Here is a 20,066-nt window from a genome sequence, read left to right on the forward strand (position 1 = left end):
GAACAAGACATGAAATATGGATCTAAAACAAATGTGTCCATATAAACAAAATATGAAAACCTAAACTAGTCACAATAAAACAGTCTCATAGATAGAAAGGATTTCGTCAAATAATTAAATCAAACACTCAGTAATCTGCAAATCTTTAAAAAATCTGCTTTCACCCCATTCTGAACCTATACTTTGAACATGTCAATTACACATTAGGTTTGACTCACTTTGAGAAATTCTTCATTTGCACAGGAGCGCTGGAATTAGCCAATGCAATTTTCCGATACACTTGCACGCCTGCAATGCCTATTCGATGCACTGTAGTGAAGCAAATGATGATTGGATGACAGGCAAGTCTCTGCTGACATCATCTAAGCCACCCTGACAAGTCACAGCAGGATAGCCTGCAGACACGCCTACCCCCTCTATTCCAGCGGGAGGAGGCCAGAGTGTTCCACAACAGTCTGCGCTCAGAAGGAGTGGTTTAGCCGACTGAGCCACTCACAAACCCCTGGAACTTAAACATTAATTCATAACAAAGCCCCTAAAACTAACATTTCAATGTGTGTCTCTGCAATAGAAATCTATAACCGAGAGTGGGTGTGCCACTCTGAATCACCAAGCAATTACTTCAGGCTGATTTTGTACCAATGAGCAAACCGCATTATCTCTCCAAAACACTGGAGAGGATTACATTTAACTTTTCCCCAACCGTGTATGGAGATTAAGCAAGGATTACTCTGTAAAAAATTTTTGCATAACATTGTTTTCACCACCAAACATGAGATGATGTGATTGCTTAGAATCACTCAGAGTTCATTACAAATAGACTTTGTGTCTCCCAGGTGACTCAAATGACAAGAACTGGGGAATTTAAGAAACCAGAACTTTTTCCAGAAACTTGAATTCTGTTGACGCGATTTCAAAAATTGTGCATGACGAGCACATATAATTTCACAATATAGATAAAGATTTTTTTAATTTAGCGAAGCCAGCTCACAGCTATAGCAGGGCAAGGGTGTTTAAGTAAAATCATGTATTTGAGCAAGATGTGCCATCCTGCTGAACTGCCTTCCCGAGCATTCCAATTGCTGGTAAGGTACCAGACTGGATCAGGTAAGTCAGTCGAGTCAAACCTGTTCCATCCCTGTATTTGTTTGCTCTCTGTCAGTCATTAACTCTTTCAGCTCTGTTCCGGAAGTCATATGTTCTTGCTCAGCTCTCTGCTTCCGGGTGAGAGGGAGGTCACAGGCAGGCCGACGCAGGCGGGTCCAGCGCTGTCGGGGGAGCAGATAAACAGTACACACTAAAATATTCATGGGGGGTTTTCAGGTCCGTTTTAACCTTGCCTGATTTCGCCTCAAGTTGTTCTCAAAATCCTTCCTTAAAGCTCCTTTCAGGCAGGTTTTAATAATGACAAACTAATATAGTCAGTTTGGCCTGTGTTAAATTGGGTTATACACAGTGTTTGATTAATTGCAAACAGATTGTTAACGCAGAGTTTGGAGCTAACAGTTTCCTCCACAGGCTTTGCGTGACACTTTAATGAAAATAAAATGATTTTCTTGTGTAAACTTTCTATGACATGTGTACAAGACCACAATGCTATGTACTTAGGAGTAAACTGAAAAGAATGCCAGTCTTATGGTACTTCACACAGCACAAGCACACCCATTTCCACTTGACTTGTTTGGATGAACCTACTGCTGTCACGTTTGTGATTGGCTGGCATATCATGGGGCTGGGGTAAAGTAATCCAATGGAAGGAATATGTAGGTTCTTGGTATACCATGGCATACACTTGACATAGTGTCCTGAATGACACAGCCCCCCCCCCCCCACACACACACAGGTCTCACCTGTCTCAGAGTGCCAGTCCCGCTGAAGAGCTTGATCAGTGCCCATCCTGGCACCAAAAGGATGGAGGAGAGTGCCAGTATCCACCCCAGAACGTATACCCACCCCGGGTATACATACCAGCGGTTAAAGGTCAGGGGCTGGTACTCCACCATGGAAAAGATGAAGGATCCCTAGGAGATGAGAGGAAGGGAGTGTGTATTCATTTTTATCTTTACATGCTATACTACCAGTGTAGTGCAGATGTAGAAGGCAGGGTTCTTTTGCTTCACAAACCCAGGTAGTCAAAAAATCCTAATAACAGTAGCAAAAAGATAAATTTAATCTATCGCTCCTTGTTAATCTTTTAAATGATTACCATGATCTCTGTTGGCTGTTATGTTGTTGTTGATATTAATTGTATCTGTGTTTAAAAAATAAAATTGTACTTCAAGATTTAATTATAACTGCAGGTTTAGCATGATTGGATGTTTCTCTTTTCCTCATCACTTTTAGGATTACAAAATATTTTCAGTTTTAGAAGTGGGTTGTACAACAGAAACTATTCTTATGGAAAAAGGTTGTAAGTATACCATGAGCTGAGAAAGAGACATAATGAATTGAGATTATTAATTTCCAAGTTGGTCAACTCTGCACATGTGCACTTTGGTAACTCTTCTCTTTCCTCATGAAGATTACTTCTGCCTTTGTGCTGTGGGTCACCGCCATCTTTACATGTTTCCATTGAAAACACAGTTGAGGAAGGATTTTGTTGCTGATATATGATCTTTCTTGTAATGCTTTATTACTTTATACAACCTGATTTTGGAATTGCAGTTGTACATTATGTACATCTCAGCATGACAACCTTTGCAGTCACACCGGAGTGCTGAGGCGAAACGAATGCAGTCCTCTGACGCACTTTCACACCAGCCAATTGGAGGATAGGCACTATGCACCTGACATCATCCGAGCAACTCACAGGCACCTGACAAAATGCTCGGTATCTGAGAGCGGTGAGACCCTGGGTAACATATTCACCCTCATCACTGGCAGAGTGAAGCCATTTCACCCTGCTGATGTGGGCTCCCGGTCATTGTCAACAAATGAGGCCATAGGGCTGTGTTTGTAGGTGCTATATAGCCTTTAATACAGCCTGCTATAACTTCTTTCTCCGGCCTGAAGAGAAGTTAGATAAGAGATGGATCATATGCCCTCTTCTGGTGATCTGTAGAGCTGCAATTTAAAGGATGTATTCACAGCTGGACATATTCCACTGCCCCACTCCACTGACCTTGATTTTGTCCCTCCCCACAGCTGAGCACACCATCGATTTTTCCATGATTATCCCGCACTCAGCCCAACCCAGCGCGGCATCCGCTCGGCCTGGCCGATGCCACCCGCAGGCCCTGTACCCCCTAGCAAGGCCAGCGCGCTGCTCGATTGATCAACATCCGCCCCGGTCCTGAGGCCACATGAGTCACGCGTGCCGCCGGCAGCGCCGAGGGCTTTGTGTCACCATGACAACTGGAGTCCTCTGTCACAGAAGTCTGCACTGATCACACCGCCCACAGCTTCACCCACGCCCATCTGCCTGGTCTGTGCAGCCACTGGCTGCCTTGAATACACGAATGTGTGAATGTATACAATGATCCTGTACTAAATTCAGCAATGTGACCCATTCTGTAGGCGACACACAACTGTAGTCTGTGTGTCCCAGCGTGTTTGAAGACTTCATCACCAAAAAAACGAGAATCCAGACTTGTCGTATTTTCAAATGGGGTGGCCTCCCAGGTACATTTACATTTAATCATTTAGCTGATGCTCTTATCCAGAGCAACTTACCAAAGTTCATACAAACAGATTAGGTTAAGAGCAGAGAAGAATCATCAGGGTCATTATCTACGGTCATTGCACAACATTCAACATTCTGCTGATTTTCATAGCAGGGAGCTTGAGGACATACCGTTTTACTCAAGAAGATACAGTATAAATCTGAGGATATAGTATAAATGATCAGAATGTAGGCTTGAAAGAGATGCAGTTTGAACAGATGGGTTTTCATTACATTACACTCATTTAGCAGATGCTCTTATCCAGAGCAACTTCTGGGAGAAGAGAACAGAAGTGTATCCATCCCAGTTAAATGAGCAACAGTGTGAGACCAGGCTAACAACGCTCCCAGACCAGTGAGTGCAAGTTCAGGACTGTTCAAGCCCTAGTTTAGAAACTAAACAGCATAGAAAACTAAGGGAAGGCAAGTACATACGCTGCTATATCTCAATGTCACTAGATCCCAATATCCTTTACACATTGTGACACCAAAAAAAGTGGCATGTAATAGGGCTGGGCGATATGAACCAAAAATCATATCTCGATATTTTTAGGCTGAATGGTGATACAGGATATACATCTTGGTATTTTCTACAAAGTGGGCTAAATGTTCAGTTGTAAGTCAAAGCCACATGTGACATATCACAAGCACTTTTATTAAAACAGACTGTGATCAAAATAAAATGCAAAGACAGGGTTTCCTTCCTGTTTGAAAATACACAGCTGCAAAACATGTAAATGAAAAATTATGTAAAATAAATAGCCTATATTAAATAAAATAGGCCCATCTCTGAGAATGCTCCTTCAGTTGTTTTCAACAACAATAACAGACTGATTAAAATAGAGTACAATTATGGGTTGCTCTCCTGATTAACAAAACACACAGCTGTGCAAATAACAATAAAAATGTAAACAGAACAAAAATAACAACAGACCTACCCTGTTTGAGAATATACAGTTGCACAATGTATCAACATGTAAATGAAAAAAAATATAAAATAAATAGCCTATATTAAATAAAAATAGTTTTATGTTGGTAGCACTTTCTGATAAGCTATTTCAGACTATCGAAATACGCTACCTGTGTGTTTATGTTGGTTGCACTTTTTGATAAAATATTTCAGACTATTGAAATACGCCACCTGTAGGTTTACGTTGGTAACACTTTCTGATGAGGTAATTCAGAACATAACAGAATATAGTTATTTCCTCGTAGTCTTTTCTGATAAAGTTTAGAATATCAAAATATAATATATATAAAAAAAAAAAGTTTTACGTTGGTATTGATTAGAGTGTGTTGATGGACAAACTAGACTACAAATTTACATGTCAGCATGTAAACTAGACTGTCGAAATACATACAATTTATCCATCACATAAACTGTAAGTAGGCTATGCCTATTATTAAAATTTACTTGACAGCATTTTCAAAATTGCTGTTGGATGAATTAATGAAAGCAATAATGTAATTATCTTAGAACCATTTTCTGATAAGGTAAAAAAGAATTGCCGACTTTTTTGGCTTCTAAGGTAGCACAACCTACTTGCGGTAGTATTTACCGATAGGGTAGCAAAGATCAATAGATATGACTATCAATCTACGCTGGTAGGACATTTTGATAAGGTAGGACAAATTGACAGAACACCCGCTTTGCGTGCAGACGCAGAGGGAGAGTGGGGGCGGGGTGGCGCTGAGAGTGTGAGAGAGGAGAGCAAACACTGGCACAGCTTTACGGAAGAAACGGGTTATGTAACGCAACATCAGACTATATCGATATATACGGTATCGTCCCATCCTATATCTCGTTTGAACATATATTGAAATACCTTAAAAAGCTGATATACCGCCCAGCCCTAGGCCATGTAATACAAGTTTTCAGTCAGCGGCCAAAGATGGACAGTCACTTGGCTATCTTGACTGGTGTGGGGAGCTCATTCTACCACTAGGGGGCCCGAGTATAGAATAGACATGACTGAGAGAGCACACCCTTGTGGGAGGGGGTGGCAAGGTAATCAGCAGTTGTGGAGAGGAGTGATCTGGCAGGAGTGTAAGGTTTGAAGCTCATAAAGGCTGTCGGTAGCCCATAGATCACAATGACAGCTTGGGTGTGTTTGGCAGATAATGTATGGTGCTGTAGGGAGGTGCAGAGATGAGGTGCATGTCAAGTATTCTTACACCATGCTTTCCACTTCATATCCCATCAGTCACCTCTGTGAAACATTGCATAACATCTTCCTTCTCACTTATTGTGTGTACATAGTCCCAGGCGCTTTCTGCCCTTGACATCATACCCATCACAGCTCGCCTACTATTCTACTATTGTGTGAAAAATAATAGCACCTACATAGACGTTTATATGTTCATATACCTTCTAAGATGCCTTTTTGTCAGGGTTTTTAAAAATGGCCCGTGCTGAGGTCACACTTACCAAGGACACGAGTGGGGTGAGGTAGAGCCAGCAGAGCTTGAAGATGGGGTTGGGCCGCTCTCCGGTCATGTCCTCAATCACGTCGTACATGCGCTCTGCCCCTGTGGGATGACACAGGGCAGCAGCAAACGGCACAATGAATAACCCCCAGCAAAAAAGCATCTCTTCCTCCAGTGACCAGGGACAGCAGTGGCATTGCATTAGGGTGGCCGCACTTCTGTCTTTAAACCCTGGTCTTTGTGCCCAGAAGCGTGCCTGCCTTGGCTTTTTTGAAACGGCCAAGCTTATTTTAATTTTATTCAAAGATTCTTTTTTCACTCCATACTTTAAAATAGCTTGTGTGGATCCTTATCTTGGCTGGATCATGAACTCTGTCTGTAATTCAAAAACCACAACTCCAGCCTTTACATCGTTTTCATTTTTTTTTCTTTCCCATTTCTTTCCCAACTTTCCCATCTGTCACTCTAACTCAAGTCCCCTTTGCAGTGATGTTACGGTTTTGGTTTGAGCTGAAGTGCAGCCAGGTCTCTTCCGATGCACTGTTCCAGTACTGCCTGCTGCCAGGGAAGCCTTGCACTCACCAAAGAGCCAGCCCATGGCCAGCACCTCAAACACAGACAGGAAGAGCAAACAGGCCCCATTGCACGCATAGTAGTCAAAGAGCTGGAACACATACATCCCCCCCTGGTGGACAAAAGGGAGAATGACAAGGGTAGAATTGATAGAGGGATATACACTCACTGAGCACTTCATGAGGAACACCTGTACACCTACTTATTCATGCAATTATCTAATCAGCCAATCATGTGGCAGCAGTGCAATGCATAAAATCATGCAGATAAGGGTCAGGAGCTTCAGTTAATGTTCACATCAACCATCAGAATGGGGAAAAAATGTGATCTCAGTGATTTCAACCGTGGCATGACTGTTGGTGCCAGATGGGCTGGTTTGAGTATTTCTGTAACTGCTGATCTCCTGGGATTTTCACGCACAACAGTCTTTAGAGTTTACTCAGAATGGCGCCGAAAACAAAAAACATCCAGTGAGCAGCAGTTCTACGGACGGAAATGCCTTGTTGATGAGAGAGATCAAAGGAGAATGGCCAGACTTGTTCGAGCTGACAGAAAGGCTACAGTAACTCAGATAACCACTCTGTACAATTGTGGTGAGCAGAAAAGCATCTCAGAATGCACAACACATTAAACTTTGAGGTGGATGGGCTACAACAGCAGAAGACCACATCAGGTTCCACTTCTGTCAGCCAAGAACAGAATGCTGAGGCTGCAGTGGGCACTGGGGATACAGTATGAATGTTCAGACTCTGGTGGTTTCTCTCTCTCTCTTGCTCACCTCGGTGATCATCACCATCTGTGAGAAGAAGCAGACGAGGCAGAAGAGCAGGAGGAAGGCCTCCCTGCGGCCGGCTCTCCGCAGCACTGCAGGAAACAGGTCCGTCACCGACGTCATCACCACCTCCATCGCCACAAACTGACCGAGAGACACACGCAGGACGGGGTTGTGAGGGACCAGAAGGTTGCAGGGTTTAAGTCTCGTGTACAGGGCTGCACTTGGGCAAGGCATACTGCTTGACCTGAATTGCTTCAGTAAATAGCAATATGAATGTTCAGAATGCAAACCATATAAATGACTTAATTTAACAGAATCTGCAATGCAAATAAGTCACGTAATGTGTCTACTTTTTATAGCAGACAGACTGGCAATACAAATTCTGTGCAAAGGGTATGATTGGCTCTGTATAAGTGTTCAGCAGTTGTCCTTATGGTTCAGTTTAAAATGTCTTTGGAACTTTAAGTGATCCTTTCTGGACAAAACAGGTTAAAACTTTGAAAATAACTAAAGTTTGTGTTGGATGCTGGTTTGTGAATGGTTTGTGCTTCTAAAAACAATTTTTTGACCTTTACTGCAGATTGCTGAAATACATCTACTCAGGAGTGGACAGTGTACAGACATTTAATTTCTTTTGATTTTTTATTTTGCACAGAATAATCCCCAGTGCTATTTAAGTATCTTGCACGCTATGAGTAAATCAGTCGAGCTTTGTGCAATACAGGTGAAAAGATGAAGAGAGAGAGAGAGAGAGAGAGAGATAGAGAGAGAGAGTGTGTGTGTGTGTGTGTGTGTGTGGAATTGCCCAATGGCTGATCAGAGTGGAATGCTAAGCAATGCACTGTGTGTCCGCAGAGCTGAATGCCAGAAGGTGTCAGGCAAGAGTTACGTGAGTCAAACAGGTTACCTGTGTGTCCAGGCCCAGCAGAATGATCATAACGAAGAAGCAGCAGGCCCACATCTGGGGGAGAGGCATCATGGCTACTGCCTGTGGGTATGCTATGAACGCCAGCCCAGGACCTGGGAGCCCAAGGCAAAAATCGAGGGAGCAAAGAGAGAGATAGAGATGGAGGGGGGTTGAGAAGGAATGAGAAAAAGGAAAAATAGATTGAGCAGTTTGTTTTTTTTATTTTGCCCTATCCTGCTCTCCTAGCTCATTAGTGTCATTCTCTCAACTTCATATTACTCATCTTTACTGGCCTTTTCTCCCAAATTCTCTCCCCTTCTCTCTCTTCTACCTTGTTATTTAAATATTAAGATCTTGCAGTACCTGACTCCGCCACCTCCTCGATGGGGGCGCCCTGCTCACGTGCCATGAATCCCAGCACAGAAAAGACCGCAAATCCAGCCACCAAGCTGGTCGCACTGTTCAGCAAACACAGCCACAAGCAGTCTCTGCAAAAACCAACATTCTGGTGAGCTCTCTGATCTGATGGGTATTTGAATTCATGCTCTTTGAAGGAGAAAGATAATCACATATCAAGTTATCAGGTAAGGCAGCTTCCAGGATAAGTATAGGTATCTTAGGGCTGCAGTGGGCAAAGAGTTTTTCCTGTTATTTCCAACGGTTAACCTTGATGAACTGATGTAGTCACTGCAGAAAGTAGCCTGTCTCCTGTTCCTCTCTTAGTGTGAGCTGTGAGCTGCAGCCTTACCTGTAGCAGTTGTTGTTGTACGTGTTGTAGCTGCCCAGTACTGTCAGGGATCCCACGCCCACGCTATAGGAGAAGAAAATCTGAGCTCCTGCCTCCATCCACACCTGCAGTGAGTATATCATAAAATAAGAACTTAGGAACATCCACAAAACCGTACCTGAGGAATGTTCATGTTCCTAACTGTTTCTGTCTTGAATTCCATGCTCTCCAAATACATACTGTATTGTGATATTTTGTACTTTAACGTGTGTATTGTTTTAACGTGTTGCATGCGTTATAATACTTGAAAAAGAGATTTTATATTTCAGTGGGATTTTCCTGGAAAAATGAAAGAAATTCAAGGACAAGAACAAGCCCATTAAGCTCAGCTAGGCTTGCCATTCTGCCTACAGTCTGGAGTGAGTCTAGTAAAGTATCTGGCAGTGGCAGTGTGGTGTTGTGATAAGGAGCAGGGCTAGAAACAGTAAGGTTTCTGGTCTGACTCCCTGCTGGGACAATGCTGTTGTACCCTTGCTGTTGTAGGCAAGGTCCTTAACCAACAGGCAAACTGCTTAAGGCAAGGTACTTAACCTACTATTGCCTCAGTAAATATCCAGTTGTAAAAATAGATGAAATTGTAATCTATGTAAGTTGCTCTGTGTCACAGAGTGCTGTCACTACGGTTGAATATGCACTCCGACTGCCATAACAAGGAGCCTGGCTCTTTGGCTTTGCGGTCAAGCTGCAGGTTTGGTACCCTGTAGACCCGGGTTTGAAGCCGGGTGGGGTGACTGCTCTCACCCTTTGCTACACTCTGGATAAGAGCATCTGCTAAATAACAATAATGTCATTTATTGTCATTGTCATCTTGGACTCTAGGGCCTCTACTGGATCGGTGGGCACTTAAAGTCATTATTTCATACCTTATTTACTTTGAAGATGATCATATCCAGAGTGGTTTACATTATTTACATGTCATCCATTCATACAGCTGGACAATTACTGAGGCAATTCAGGTGCAGCGCCATCCTAAGGGGTGTAACAGCGAAGCCCCACCGGAGAATCAGGAACCTTTACGGCTTTACAAGCTCTGCCCTTTATCGCTGCTGTGTGGCCTTTTAATGGCCTTTGTGATGCAGCGATGGGCCACTGGCATACTCCACAGACCCAGTGCCCAGTGAGGACCCGCTGGAATGCACCTGTGGGTCTGCCAGGCGGCCGGGCTCAGGGTACAGGTAGAACAGCACCCCCTGCAGAGCCCCAGGTAGAGTCAGCCCCCGTATCAGCAGTACCAGGAGCATCAGGTACGGGAAGGTGGCAGTGAAATACACCACCTGGGGAGAGGGCAAGAATCTGAGCTTTAAAGTCACTTCCTCTGTTCGAACCATTGGAAACCTCCATATAATAGCATTCGGCATAAATGACACATAGTAAAGTACAGTATAGTATTGTGCACAGTATGACACAAGAACACACACATCAGATATGGCACAATTGTCTGCTGGAAGAACCTTTCCTATGGAGTATGAAAGGGTGGGTTTTTCACAGTCATAGTGGCTCTGGGACAGACCTTTCGTGTGCAGTACGAAAGGAAGGTTTTCCACAGTCACAGAGACTCTTGAACAAACCTACATTTACATTTATTTGCATTTACATTTATTCATTTGGCAGACGCTTTTATACAAATCGACTTTCAAGTGAGGCAGAGTACAGCACAAACAAAAAACCATAAGGAGTCAACAATATTGTGCTGCATGACCAGGTTTCAATGGTTGGCCTTTCCTATGCAGTATAAAAGGGAGGGTTTTACACAGTCACAGTGACTCTGGCACAGACCTTTCCTATGCAGAATGAAAGGGAGGTTTTTCACAGTCACAGTGACTCTGACACAGACCTTTCCTATGCAGTATGAAAGGGAGGTTTTTCACAGTCACAGTGACTCTGGCACAGACCTTTCCTATGCAGTATGAAAGGGAGGGTTTTTCACAGTCACAGTGACTCTGGCACAGACCTTTCCTATGCAGTATGAAAGGGAGGGTTTTTCACAGTCACAGTGACTCTGGCACAGACCTTTCCTATGCAGAATGAAAGGGAGGTTTTTCACAGTCACAGTGACTCTGACACAGACCTTTCCTATGCAGTATGAAAGGGAGGTTTTTCACAGTCACAGTGACTCTGACACAGACCTTTCCTATGCAGTATGAAAGGGAGGGTTTTTCACAGTCACAGTGACTCTGGCATAGGCCTTTCCTATGCAGTATGAAAGGGAGGGTTTTTCACAGTCACAGTGACTCTGGCACAGACCTTGCCGGTGGACCTGACTCCCTTCCAGATGCAGAAGTAACAGATGACCCACATGACGATGAGACACAGCAGCACCTCCCACTGCACACTGCCCACCTCCTCTATGCCCCGGGAGATCCGCAGCACACGACGTCTGGGGGAGAGAGAGAGAGAAAAGAGGTACATGAAAGAAAAGGACAAATGTGAGAGGAGTGGAGGTAGAGACAGAGACAGGAAGGAAGGAAACGAGAACAAAGCAGAAATCATGGATAAAAGGAGAGTCAGATAGAGGGAGAGAAAAGAGGCATGTGAAAAAGAAAAGACAGAAAATGGGGGAGGAGTGGAGGTGGGGGAGAAGGAAACAGGACAAAGCAGAGATTATGGATACAAGGAGGGAACCAGAGAGAGGGATAGACAGAGGAGGGATAGCTGTGGAAAAGACAGATAGAATTTGGAAAAGAGTTAAAAAACGATGATGGAATAGAGGTGGTCAGAGAGATGGTATTGTTGGAATAAAATGTGGCTTGCACTACAGACTTACTCCCAGAACTCAGTGGCTGCAGATGTGGAGTTGGTCAGTTGGGACCAGTTGGATGTAGTATTTTGAGTAGTGAAGTCCACACACTTATCTACGGCACAGAGAAAGGCGAGATTCCATTTACTTTATTACCACAACCTGGACTTTTCAGCAAACATGTAATAGGACAATAGCACATTTTTATGATTATGTTAAACTGTAACTAAAAAATGTAAAATTCATTTGCAACATTACAATATTAAATTTTATGTATGTATTGTGATATGTGCAAAGCTGTATTTAACACAGCCATTCGATCAATAGTGCAGATCCAGAAAACTTCAGTAACACACTTCAAGAAAAGCGACACTATATCATTAAGCAGCACTATCTGAAGTGGTTGCAATGTATAACACACATGTTGGCAGGCATTATCATTACAGTATACAGTGCATTCCTTGAGATTTATTGATTGGAACATATTTATTTTTCATGTAGGTGATCTCTTATGGATGCTAAGATATACAGTACTTTGCTCCCAGGAACTGCACTGTGCTCTAGCTGCATCCCAGGTGTAACTGCAGTTGGTGTAGGTGACAGGTGACAGGTGACAGTTTTGTCGCTTGGGGTGTGCAGCAGCAGCGGGGCGGACAGTACCTGTGTTCCAGGTGTTGGTGCAGCTGGCCCACGGCAGCTGGGCGCTGAAGGAGAAGATGAGGTAGAAGAGGGCCCAGGCCAGAATGATGATGTACGACATGCAGCTGTAGAGGAGGATCAGCTGACCCGCGTAGCCAATGCCTGAAGGACACACCCACAGGTCAGAGGTCAGTCTGTTTGCTTCTGTTGCATCTCGGTTTCTTTTCAGATTAGCTCAGGTCTGTGGTCTACCCAAACAGGCGGAGTGGGTTTTCTCTTAAAGTCCGTCTTTGGTCTGATCATATCTCAATCTTCTCACTACCATCACTATAAATGACTCCTTGTCAAAGCGTAACTGTTCCTCCTGCCAAATTATACCTGCTGTAACTTACACTCTTCCAGTAAAATACTTTCTGTGAACCATTCTGGCATTTCCTTCATTAAGAACACTACATCGGATTCAATTTGATTGACTGATTGATTTACTGATGGAAGTGCAAAGCCCCTTCAGACCTCTCCTCTGATTTGGCTCCATTCTGCTCTGTTCCTCTGATATAGTCCTATATGCTTTTATGGCTTAGGGTTAGCCACATATGTTCACTAATGCATTGCATGGTGTAAGTGACTGTTGAAGATCTGTCCTACTGGAGATTACTCATTACTCCCAACTGTGTCATTTCTGCAACGAGAGGCCCTGGATTTTTCCAGGCTAATTATGGATGCTGTCTGTCAATGTTTGTCCTTTCAGACCTGAGCCAAATCTCAAGTCATTGATCACCTCAGCCAGGATTCAGCGTCCCTGCTGCATAAAATCACTTATGTAATTTGGTCTCCTCCCCAGTGAAGTAGTTTTACTTGCTCAGGTGAAGCAGCCTAACTTAAATTGATTGCAAAATGAATGTTCTGTTGGCCATTTTTACAACTCTTCTTGTTTTCTTGGGTTCAAATAGAATCAAAGCATCTTTCTCATGGCACAACAGTGCCTCATCCAGGATTTGAGCCCACAGCCCTGCAAGTCCTGTGCTCTGTGCTCATTGTGAGCTTTGACCTCTCTACAGCCCCCAGCAACTTATTCAAAGTGACCTCAATTATATCAGCCATCTCTCCAGAAGGGGGTAGGGCCTCTCACCCTCAAACAATGGGCATAGCTTCTTCCAGCAGGTGATGCCCCCCTCCTGGGTGTACTGCCCCATGGCCGTCTCAATCAGGAACAGAGGTACCCCACAGGTCACCACAAACAGCAAATAAGGCACAAGGAATGCACCTGCATGGGAGTGTGTGTGCATGCACACAGACATACACACAGATACACGTGGATACTCCCACACACACGCATGCAGGTGAGTAAAAGCCTGTAGAAAACATTTCAACATGAAATGAGGTGAGACACATGCATAAATGTTTGCACTGGGTCACAATTCAGTGCTCTGATATTCTGTTTTGCACCAGGAATCCTGTTTCTACAGCTGGCGTTTAGTTAGAAAATGAAATGCTATGCACAGGGTACAGAAACAGTAAGCAAACCAAGCGAGAGACATCCAGTTCCAGCCAGGTTGCAGGCTGTAACTACACACTTTTGAATCGATGAGTGACACAACATATTCCTACCAGGTATGCCACACATACAGTACAGTAATAAGGGGAGCCAGAAGAAATGACAATATTCAAAATTTACAACATAAATCATTTGACATTTAAAACTAACACCTTCAAAGTGGGATGTAGCTTCTGAAAAAAATATATCAGTGAATGAAGTTACAATTATTAATAATGATAGATGGAATTTGACATTCATTCTATGATAAGTAAGCATTTGAAAATGAGCATCGTGGATAAATATTTGTTTGGTCTCAGTACAGGTAAAGATGTACACTACGCACATCCCCTTGCTCACTCGCTCACCGCCTCCGTTCTTGTAGCAGAGATAAGGGAACCTCCAAACGTTGCCCAGGCCCACCACATTCCCCGCCACCGCCAGGAGGAACTCCACTTTGCTGGCCCACTTCCCCCTCTCCTCCAGGGGTCCCTCCGCTGCTGCCTCTGTCCCCTCCACCTCCGCCATCCGTGTTCTCCTGCTCTGCGACTCCTTCCTCTCCCCTTTCTCTCCTGGAAACCTCCTTTTCCCCCGCCCTCCTCTATGTGTCGTGCCTCTTGACCTTTGCCGTTTGCAGTGAGAACAAGGGCTGATGTTTTACACACTAACTGACTGCTACTCTCACCAGAGCCGTTGAATCTGGGGCACTGGGGTGAGGCACTAATAAGTCACAGGCCCGTGTTAAAGAATACCCCTAAAATTCTCTGAAACAGCCAAGTTATCTTTAAACATATTGCGTAACTTTCATCTTTGCCACCATAGAAGAACAGCTCCAGAACTTCAAATCAAGGCTTTAGAGGCAACAGAACAGAGGACATGTTGTCTGACCATCAAAATGTTATAGAGTGGCATGAATGGCTTGCGAAAAAAGCACCCCAGTGGTCCATTAGGCAGAATTCTGCATGGTATAGCAAAAATGTACAGAATTCTGTGAGGCTGTACTCTGATTTTTCTCTGTTGTCTCTGATTATAAGACTTATATATGCATACACTTATGCATTTATAAATGAGCAATTTTTTCGAACAATGTTGAAACAAGTACATGCATTTAATAACCTACAGTAAACCATACATTCCTTGTGTTATCTCTCTCTCACTCTCTCTCTCTCACACACACACACACGCGTGTGCACGCACACACACACACACACACACACACTGGCTTAATCATCTAATCAGAAGTAGATAAAATCATGTTAAGGTCAGCTGCAACTTTATAATAAGGGTCCAACAAAGAATGATTTAGATTAAAACAAAATAGATATACTATTTATTAATACAAAAGTAAATATGAAGAGGAAGTGACAAGTACAGTTGTGATCATCAGGTTATTGTAAAAGTATTAATTAGCTGTTATTAAGGGTCTATGATAACATGCAATTGCATTTATAACAATTTCAATTAATTTAATTTATTAATTATTGATAGATCATTAAGAAGTCATTAATTACACATAAAGTTGCTATGGGTTATTATAGTAACAAATGGTTTGTGTGCAAGCACTTAATTTTTAAATAATGAAAAGAAGACTATTTAGTAATACCAATAAGCTACATTGGTAATTATTAACAATTATCAACAAACTATTAGGTAATGGCTACTTTGCTATTTATTCCGGCATGTTATTATAAAGTGTTACCTCTCATTCTTGCATAGAAATGGGCCGATTGTTTTCTATAGCAAATGTTTTAGATTCCGTCTGTGGATGGTAAAATAATTCAGTTATAAAATGGAAATGAATGAAAACTTCATGCATTTGTTAATTTTAATTTTTACTTCCTATTTCAGTCTATTGTGCAACTACTGTATATTGTAATCAGTTGATTATCATTGTACCATAAATTAAAAATTAGAGAGGAGACACATATTTGATGCAGGAGTTGATTGCTTTTTGCAGTGTCTTTGCTGGAGGAGTTATCGCTCTGCACTGTAGAATATATACTATCACTGTGTGGGTCATCTAAAATGTTTATTTCAGTCCCTCAAAATAAATTTATATTACATTAATGAATTGACTTCTGTCTCTCTGTACACATTTACATACTACTAATATTTTAAAATAAATATTATTTTTCAGATTTAAAAAGAAACCTCATCCAATTTAAGCCAACAATACAGAATAAATTAAAGTAGTTAGAAACTATTAAAATATCTGTGCAATGAAGTTAGTGGGTTTTATTATTAGAGAACTGTCTTTTTTCAGGCTTACTGAGAAGAAGGATACTGCTTGTTCTAAGATTGAAGTCAGATGTCATGTGAAGGAGTTCTATCCAGGAGAGATTTGGGTGGGGGTAGGAGAGCTCCCCCTGGTGGAAGGAGTAAGCAGGAGAGGGGTGCTGCCCAATGGGAATGGCATTTACCAATTGAGGAGGATCCTGACTGTGTCAGAGGACATCCAGCACACAGTTACAGCTGCCTGGGCCTTCACAGCAGTGTGGCTGGGACCATCACTCTTACCTGGGGTAAGAGCTGCTCTCAGCTCACACTGCTGTAGTATACCTGCTTAGGCACTGTGCTATAACACCTTCACCTAGACTGATGCAAGTGTGTCTGCTCCATGTTTACATTTCCTGAGTAGTGCAATAAGAGTCCCTCCCTTGGTTTCATTTTAAGTGTTGTGTTAGCTGTGGCTTTGTTTTCAGTAATTATTTTTTGCCATCTTAAGAAGGATACTGGTGCCTGTTGCTGTGATTTCAGGTGTCACTGAGGCCATCTGGTGGAATAAGAGTGCAACAGATAAGAGTTGCTGTATTTGCTGTATTTCTGCAGTCACCCTTCTGCAGTTAGATTATAATCACTCTTTGATGTTGCAAATGTATGTTTAGTTCCACAGACACTCAGTTATGTTGTTTTTTTAAATGTATGAAACTACAGATGCTAATATGAAATGACAACGGAATGTTTTACACACATGCAATGTAGTGGAAATTAAATATCATTAATTATTGCTGCTCAGAAAAGTTACATATTTTAAACATTCTAAGAATATTTCCTCAATGATCAAAGTGTGGGTTTGAATTTGTTCCAGAAAAAAAGAAGAGAGTGAGTGAATGCAAGGAAATATGGTCTTTGTTTCTTGGCTGTGAATTAAATATTTTTTCTTGTAAATAATTTTCATTTACATTTTTATAACTGAAAATTTTGTCACTGCATTTATTTTCTGGCATCTGGAGAGTTCTGGAGAGTTTCCCTAGTAAGAGGTTCTGGAAGGAGCATGGGTTTTGGCAAGTCCAAGATATAAAAAATCTACAAACAGTCCTGAATTTATGCATTTTTTTCTTTGTCAGTTTTTAATTATAGTTTTACAGGTTTACCATAAGAAAACTGGCCAGTGTTTTTTCTTTCTTTTTATAAAAGACCTTAGCGACATACATCCCGCCCCCAGCATAACCCACCAACACAAATCAGGTCCCATCTTATCTTCATGTATCCATACCCACGCGATCCTCAGCACGACTCCAAGCAGGGTTCCTGCCAGCACAGATTGGGTTACAAGTTTCTTTAAGGGCTCTTGAACCCTCTTGTAGTGTTTACCACCATTAACCCTTACTACATCATCAACCCTCTGAATGAGTTCTCTCACTTGTTTTCTGTCACTGTGGTTTCTGCTGTCAAAGGTGTGGTATCTCTGCCCGCACTTCTCCAACAGGTTCTTGAGGTCTGGGTTTGCATTTTCTATATGGTCTTGCAGGGTTTTTCCATCTGTCTCTATGATGTCACTGTGTGTAAAGAGGACAATGGTGTAATTGTACATGTCCTCTCCAAACAGCAGCTCCAGCTGCTGAAGCTCTGCCTCGTCTTCTGCAGTGAAGCGGCCGGCGCGTAGTGTTAACAGGAATGCGTGCGGGCCTGGCTGGCACAAAGTCATGCACTGATCCCTGTGAGCCGGAGTCAACGGGCTCGGCGTGTCCACCACCAGGAACCATCGAGGGTCTCCGAATTCCTCATTGGTGCTTCCACAGGACAGAGTGACATTGTTGGGAATGGTGCTAAAAGTAAATACCCTCCTGCCAAAAATGGTGTTTCCTGTCGCCGTCTTCCCTGAGCCTGGACACCCGGTGATCACAACGCGGCGATCTGGAAAAAGAAACTATTTCATTCATTCAGGCTCTGCAATTCCTTGCAATAATGCAGCCGGGTTTACATTGTTGAGGAAGTTTAAGAAGGGGTTGGACTTTTATGATGTGTGATCTATGTTGTATTTTCTTATCCTTTTAGCAGGCATTAAAGTGCTTCTTTTATGCTTAAAGAGTCTAATGATGTTCTAGATTTTTCAGATGGATTATTGAATTTGTTTATTTGTTCACTGGACAATATGTACTAGAAAACACATGTATTAATTGTATGTAAATATCGAGAACGTTCTTCAGATGAAATGGAAAAGAAACCATATCAGACAGTTCAATGGTATGGACTTATGTTGAAATAATTTGCTGTGTAAATACTTGATTTGGTTTTCCAATCATGTCAAGACTGCATGGCGCTCAATGGTGTCTGACCCGTTTCGAGATTCACTGTCAAACTTTTTTATTTTTTTATTTTTAATGGGACTTGAACTTGGCCAAAAGCGAACTCAGAAATCAAGACTTTTGCACTGCTTTGCTGAAACTAACGCTCAACCCATCTTTACATTGGTTGTGACGTGACTGCTCACAAACCTACAGAAAGGAGAATGTAGCCACGAAGACGTATACAACAGACTATTGAAATAAAATTCCTCATTCAGATTTATTTAGTCCACAGACTGTTAGCTTGATTCCATAACATTTATTGATTGATGTTTTGGGACGGTAAACACCCAGTTGCATAATGCCAGACCAACACTAATGGCAATTTTGATATTATTTTTATGTATGAAAACGTCTCGTATTTGTGACGGGGAAAATGAGGATTTCACTGCCGCGAATAGTGATTATTGAGACTTACCAGCGATGGTAACGAAAACTCCTTAACGGCAGATACAAAATGATGTGACACAAAAGAGAGACAGGTGGAAAGCTGAGAGGTGGGCAAGTTCCGACGACTCTATTGAAGTTATCGGGTTAAATTCATTTTAACTTTTACATTACACTAGCGCAGTAGACGCTCTTATCCTGACCAATACATTTTATATGTTATCCATTATGAAGCCGGATGTTTAGCGAGACTAAGTCCTAAAAAGTTACATCTTAAGCTAAAGAATCTTGCCCAAGAGAACAGCAGTAATGCCCCCCGAATCGAAACGGCAACTGGATTACTTATCGCTTGGGCACACTGCTGGTCTCCACATTCCGCGAAGTTTTAAGTTTAGCGAGGAACAGAGTGCACCGGAACAGAGTAATGCAGTTTGTTTATACGTTTTATATTTGCAATCTTGCCCCTGTCTTTAAATGACTATGAATCACAACTAGCCACTTGTGGTTACTGTCATTCGCACGTTTCACTGAACCGGTAAAACGGTCAGATGAAGGAACAAGCTGTTTGCAGCTCGCAGTAAAGTTTACCCACCTCTCATTCTGCTGTTCTCTCCCCTCGCGGTCGAACCTGGATCCCCCAGCAGAATCCCGAGAGCATGCAGCGTGTTGAGGAAGTGACCTGCCGCCGCCGGCACAGCGGAGCTGCCTTTAAGGTAGTGTCACTTATCAGCGCTGCGTCCCCGTCTCAGCTGTACCGTGTAGTAAGCGAGCAGATTTGGTGTACGCCTTGTAAGCGAGGTAACTACGACTGTTCTGCTGGTCACCCACTAGCGTTCTATGAAAGGTAACTTTTTGACTTTTTGGAAAAGAAAATGTGCATGCTGGTTGCACATTCAGGAATACAATTGAAAGGAATTTCATTCAAAGGAATCACATCAACTGTAGCAGATAATGGGGGTAAGGCGAGGCTGGATGACGCACCAGGCAAATATTCTTCGCTGCGAATAGAGAGGAATGGTGAGACGCAGCAGGTTCTTTTAGATGCATTCATGAAGTCCTTGTCCATATCAA

At 42.6% G+C, this 20,066-nt stretch overlaps 2 protein-coding genes across 2 annotated transcripts; both read right to left on the minus strand.

The window, feature by feature from the left end:
* Positions 1-1,121: 1,121 nt before the first annotated feature.
* LOC118782920 (sodium- and chloride-dependent GABA transporter 2-like) lies at positions 1,122-14,532 on the minus strand. The gene is made up of 14 exons (XM_036536543.1): positions 14,409-14,532; positions 13,636-13,770; positions 12,528-12,668; positions 11,895-11,982; positions 11,375-11,507; positions 10,270-10,404; positions 9,092-9,195; positions 8,707-8,831; positions 8,344-8,456; positions 7,440-7,577; positions 6,671-6,773; positions 6,090-6,190; positions 1,851-2,021; positions 1,122-1,268 (listed from the first exon to the last, which is right to left on the minus strand). The coding sequence occupies exons 2-14, from the start codon at positions 13,697-13,699 to the stop codon at positions 1,122-1,124; spliced, it is 1,563 nt and encodes a 520-aa protein (XP_036392436.1). The 5' UTR covers positions 13,700-13,770; positions 14,409-14,532.
* A 2,261-nt stretch (positions 14,533-16,793) lies between these two features.
* LOC118782921 (GTPase IMAP family member 9-like) lies at positions 16,794-19,706 on the minus strand. Its single transcript, XM_036536544.1, has 3 exons — positions 19,588-19,706; positions 17,473-18,177; positions 16,794-16,813 (listed from the first exon to the last, which is right to left on the minus strand). The coding sequence occupies exons 1-3, from the start codon at positions 19,592-19,594 to the stop codon at positions 16,794-16,796; spliced, it is 732 nt and encodes a 243-aa protein (XP_036392437.1). The 5' UTR covers positions 19,595-19,706.
* Between the last annotated feature and the right edge of the window lie 360 nt (positions 19,707-20,066).

The sequence above is a fragment of the Megalops cyprinoides genome, chromosome 9 (assembly GCF_013368585.1).
Source record: "Megalops cyprinoides isolate fMegCyp1 chromosome 9, fMegCyp1.pri, whole genome shotgun sequence".
NCBI lineage: Eukaryota > Metazoa > Chordata > Actinopteri > Elopiformes > Megalopidae > Megalops > Megalops cyprinoides.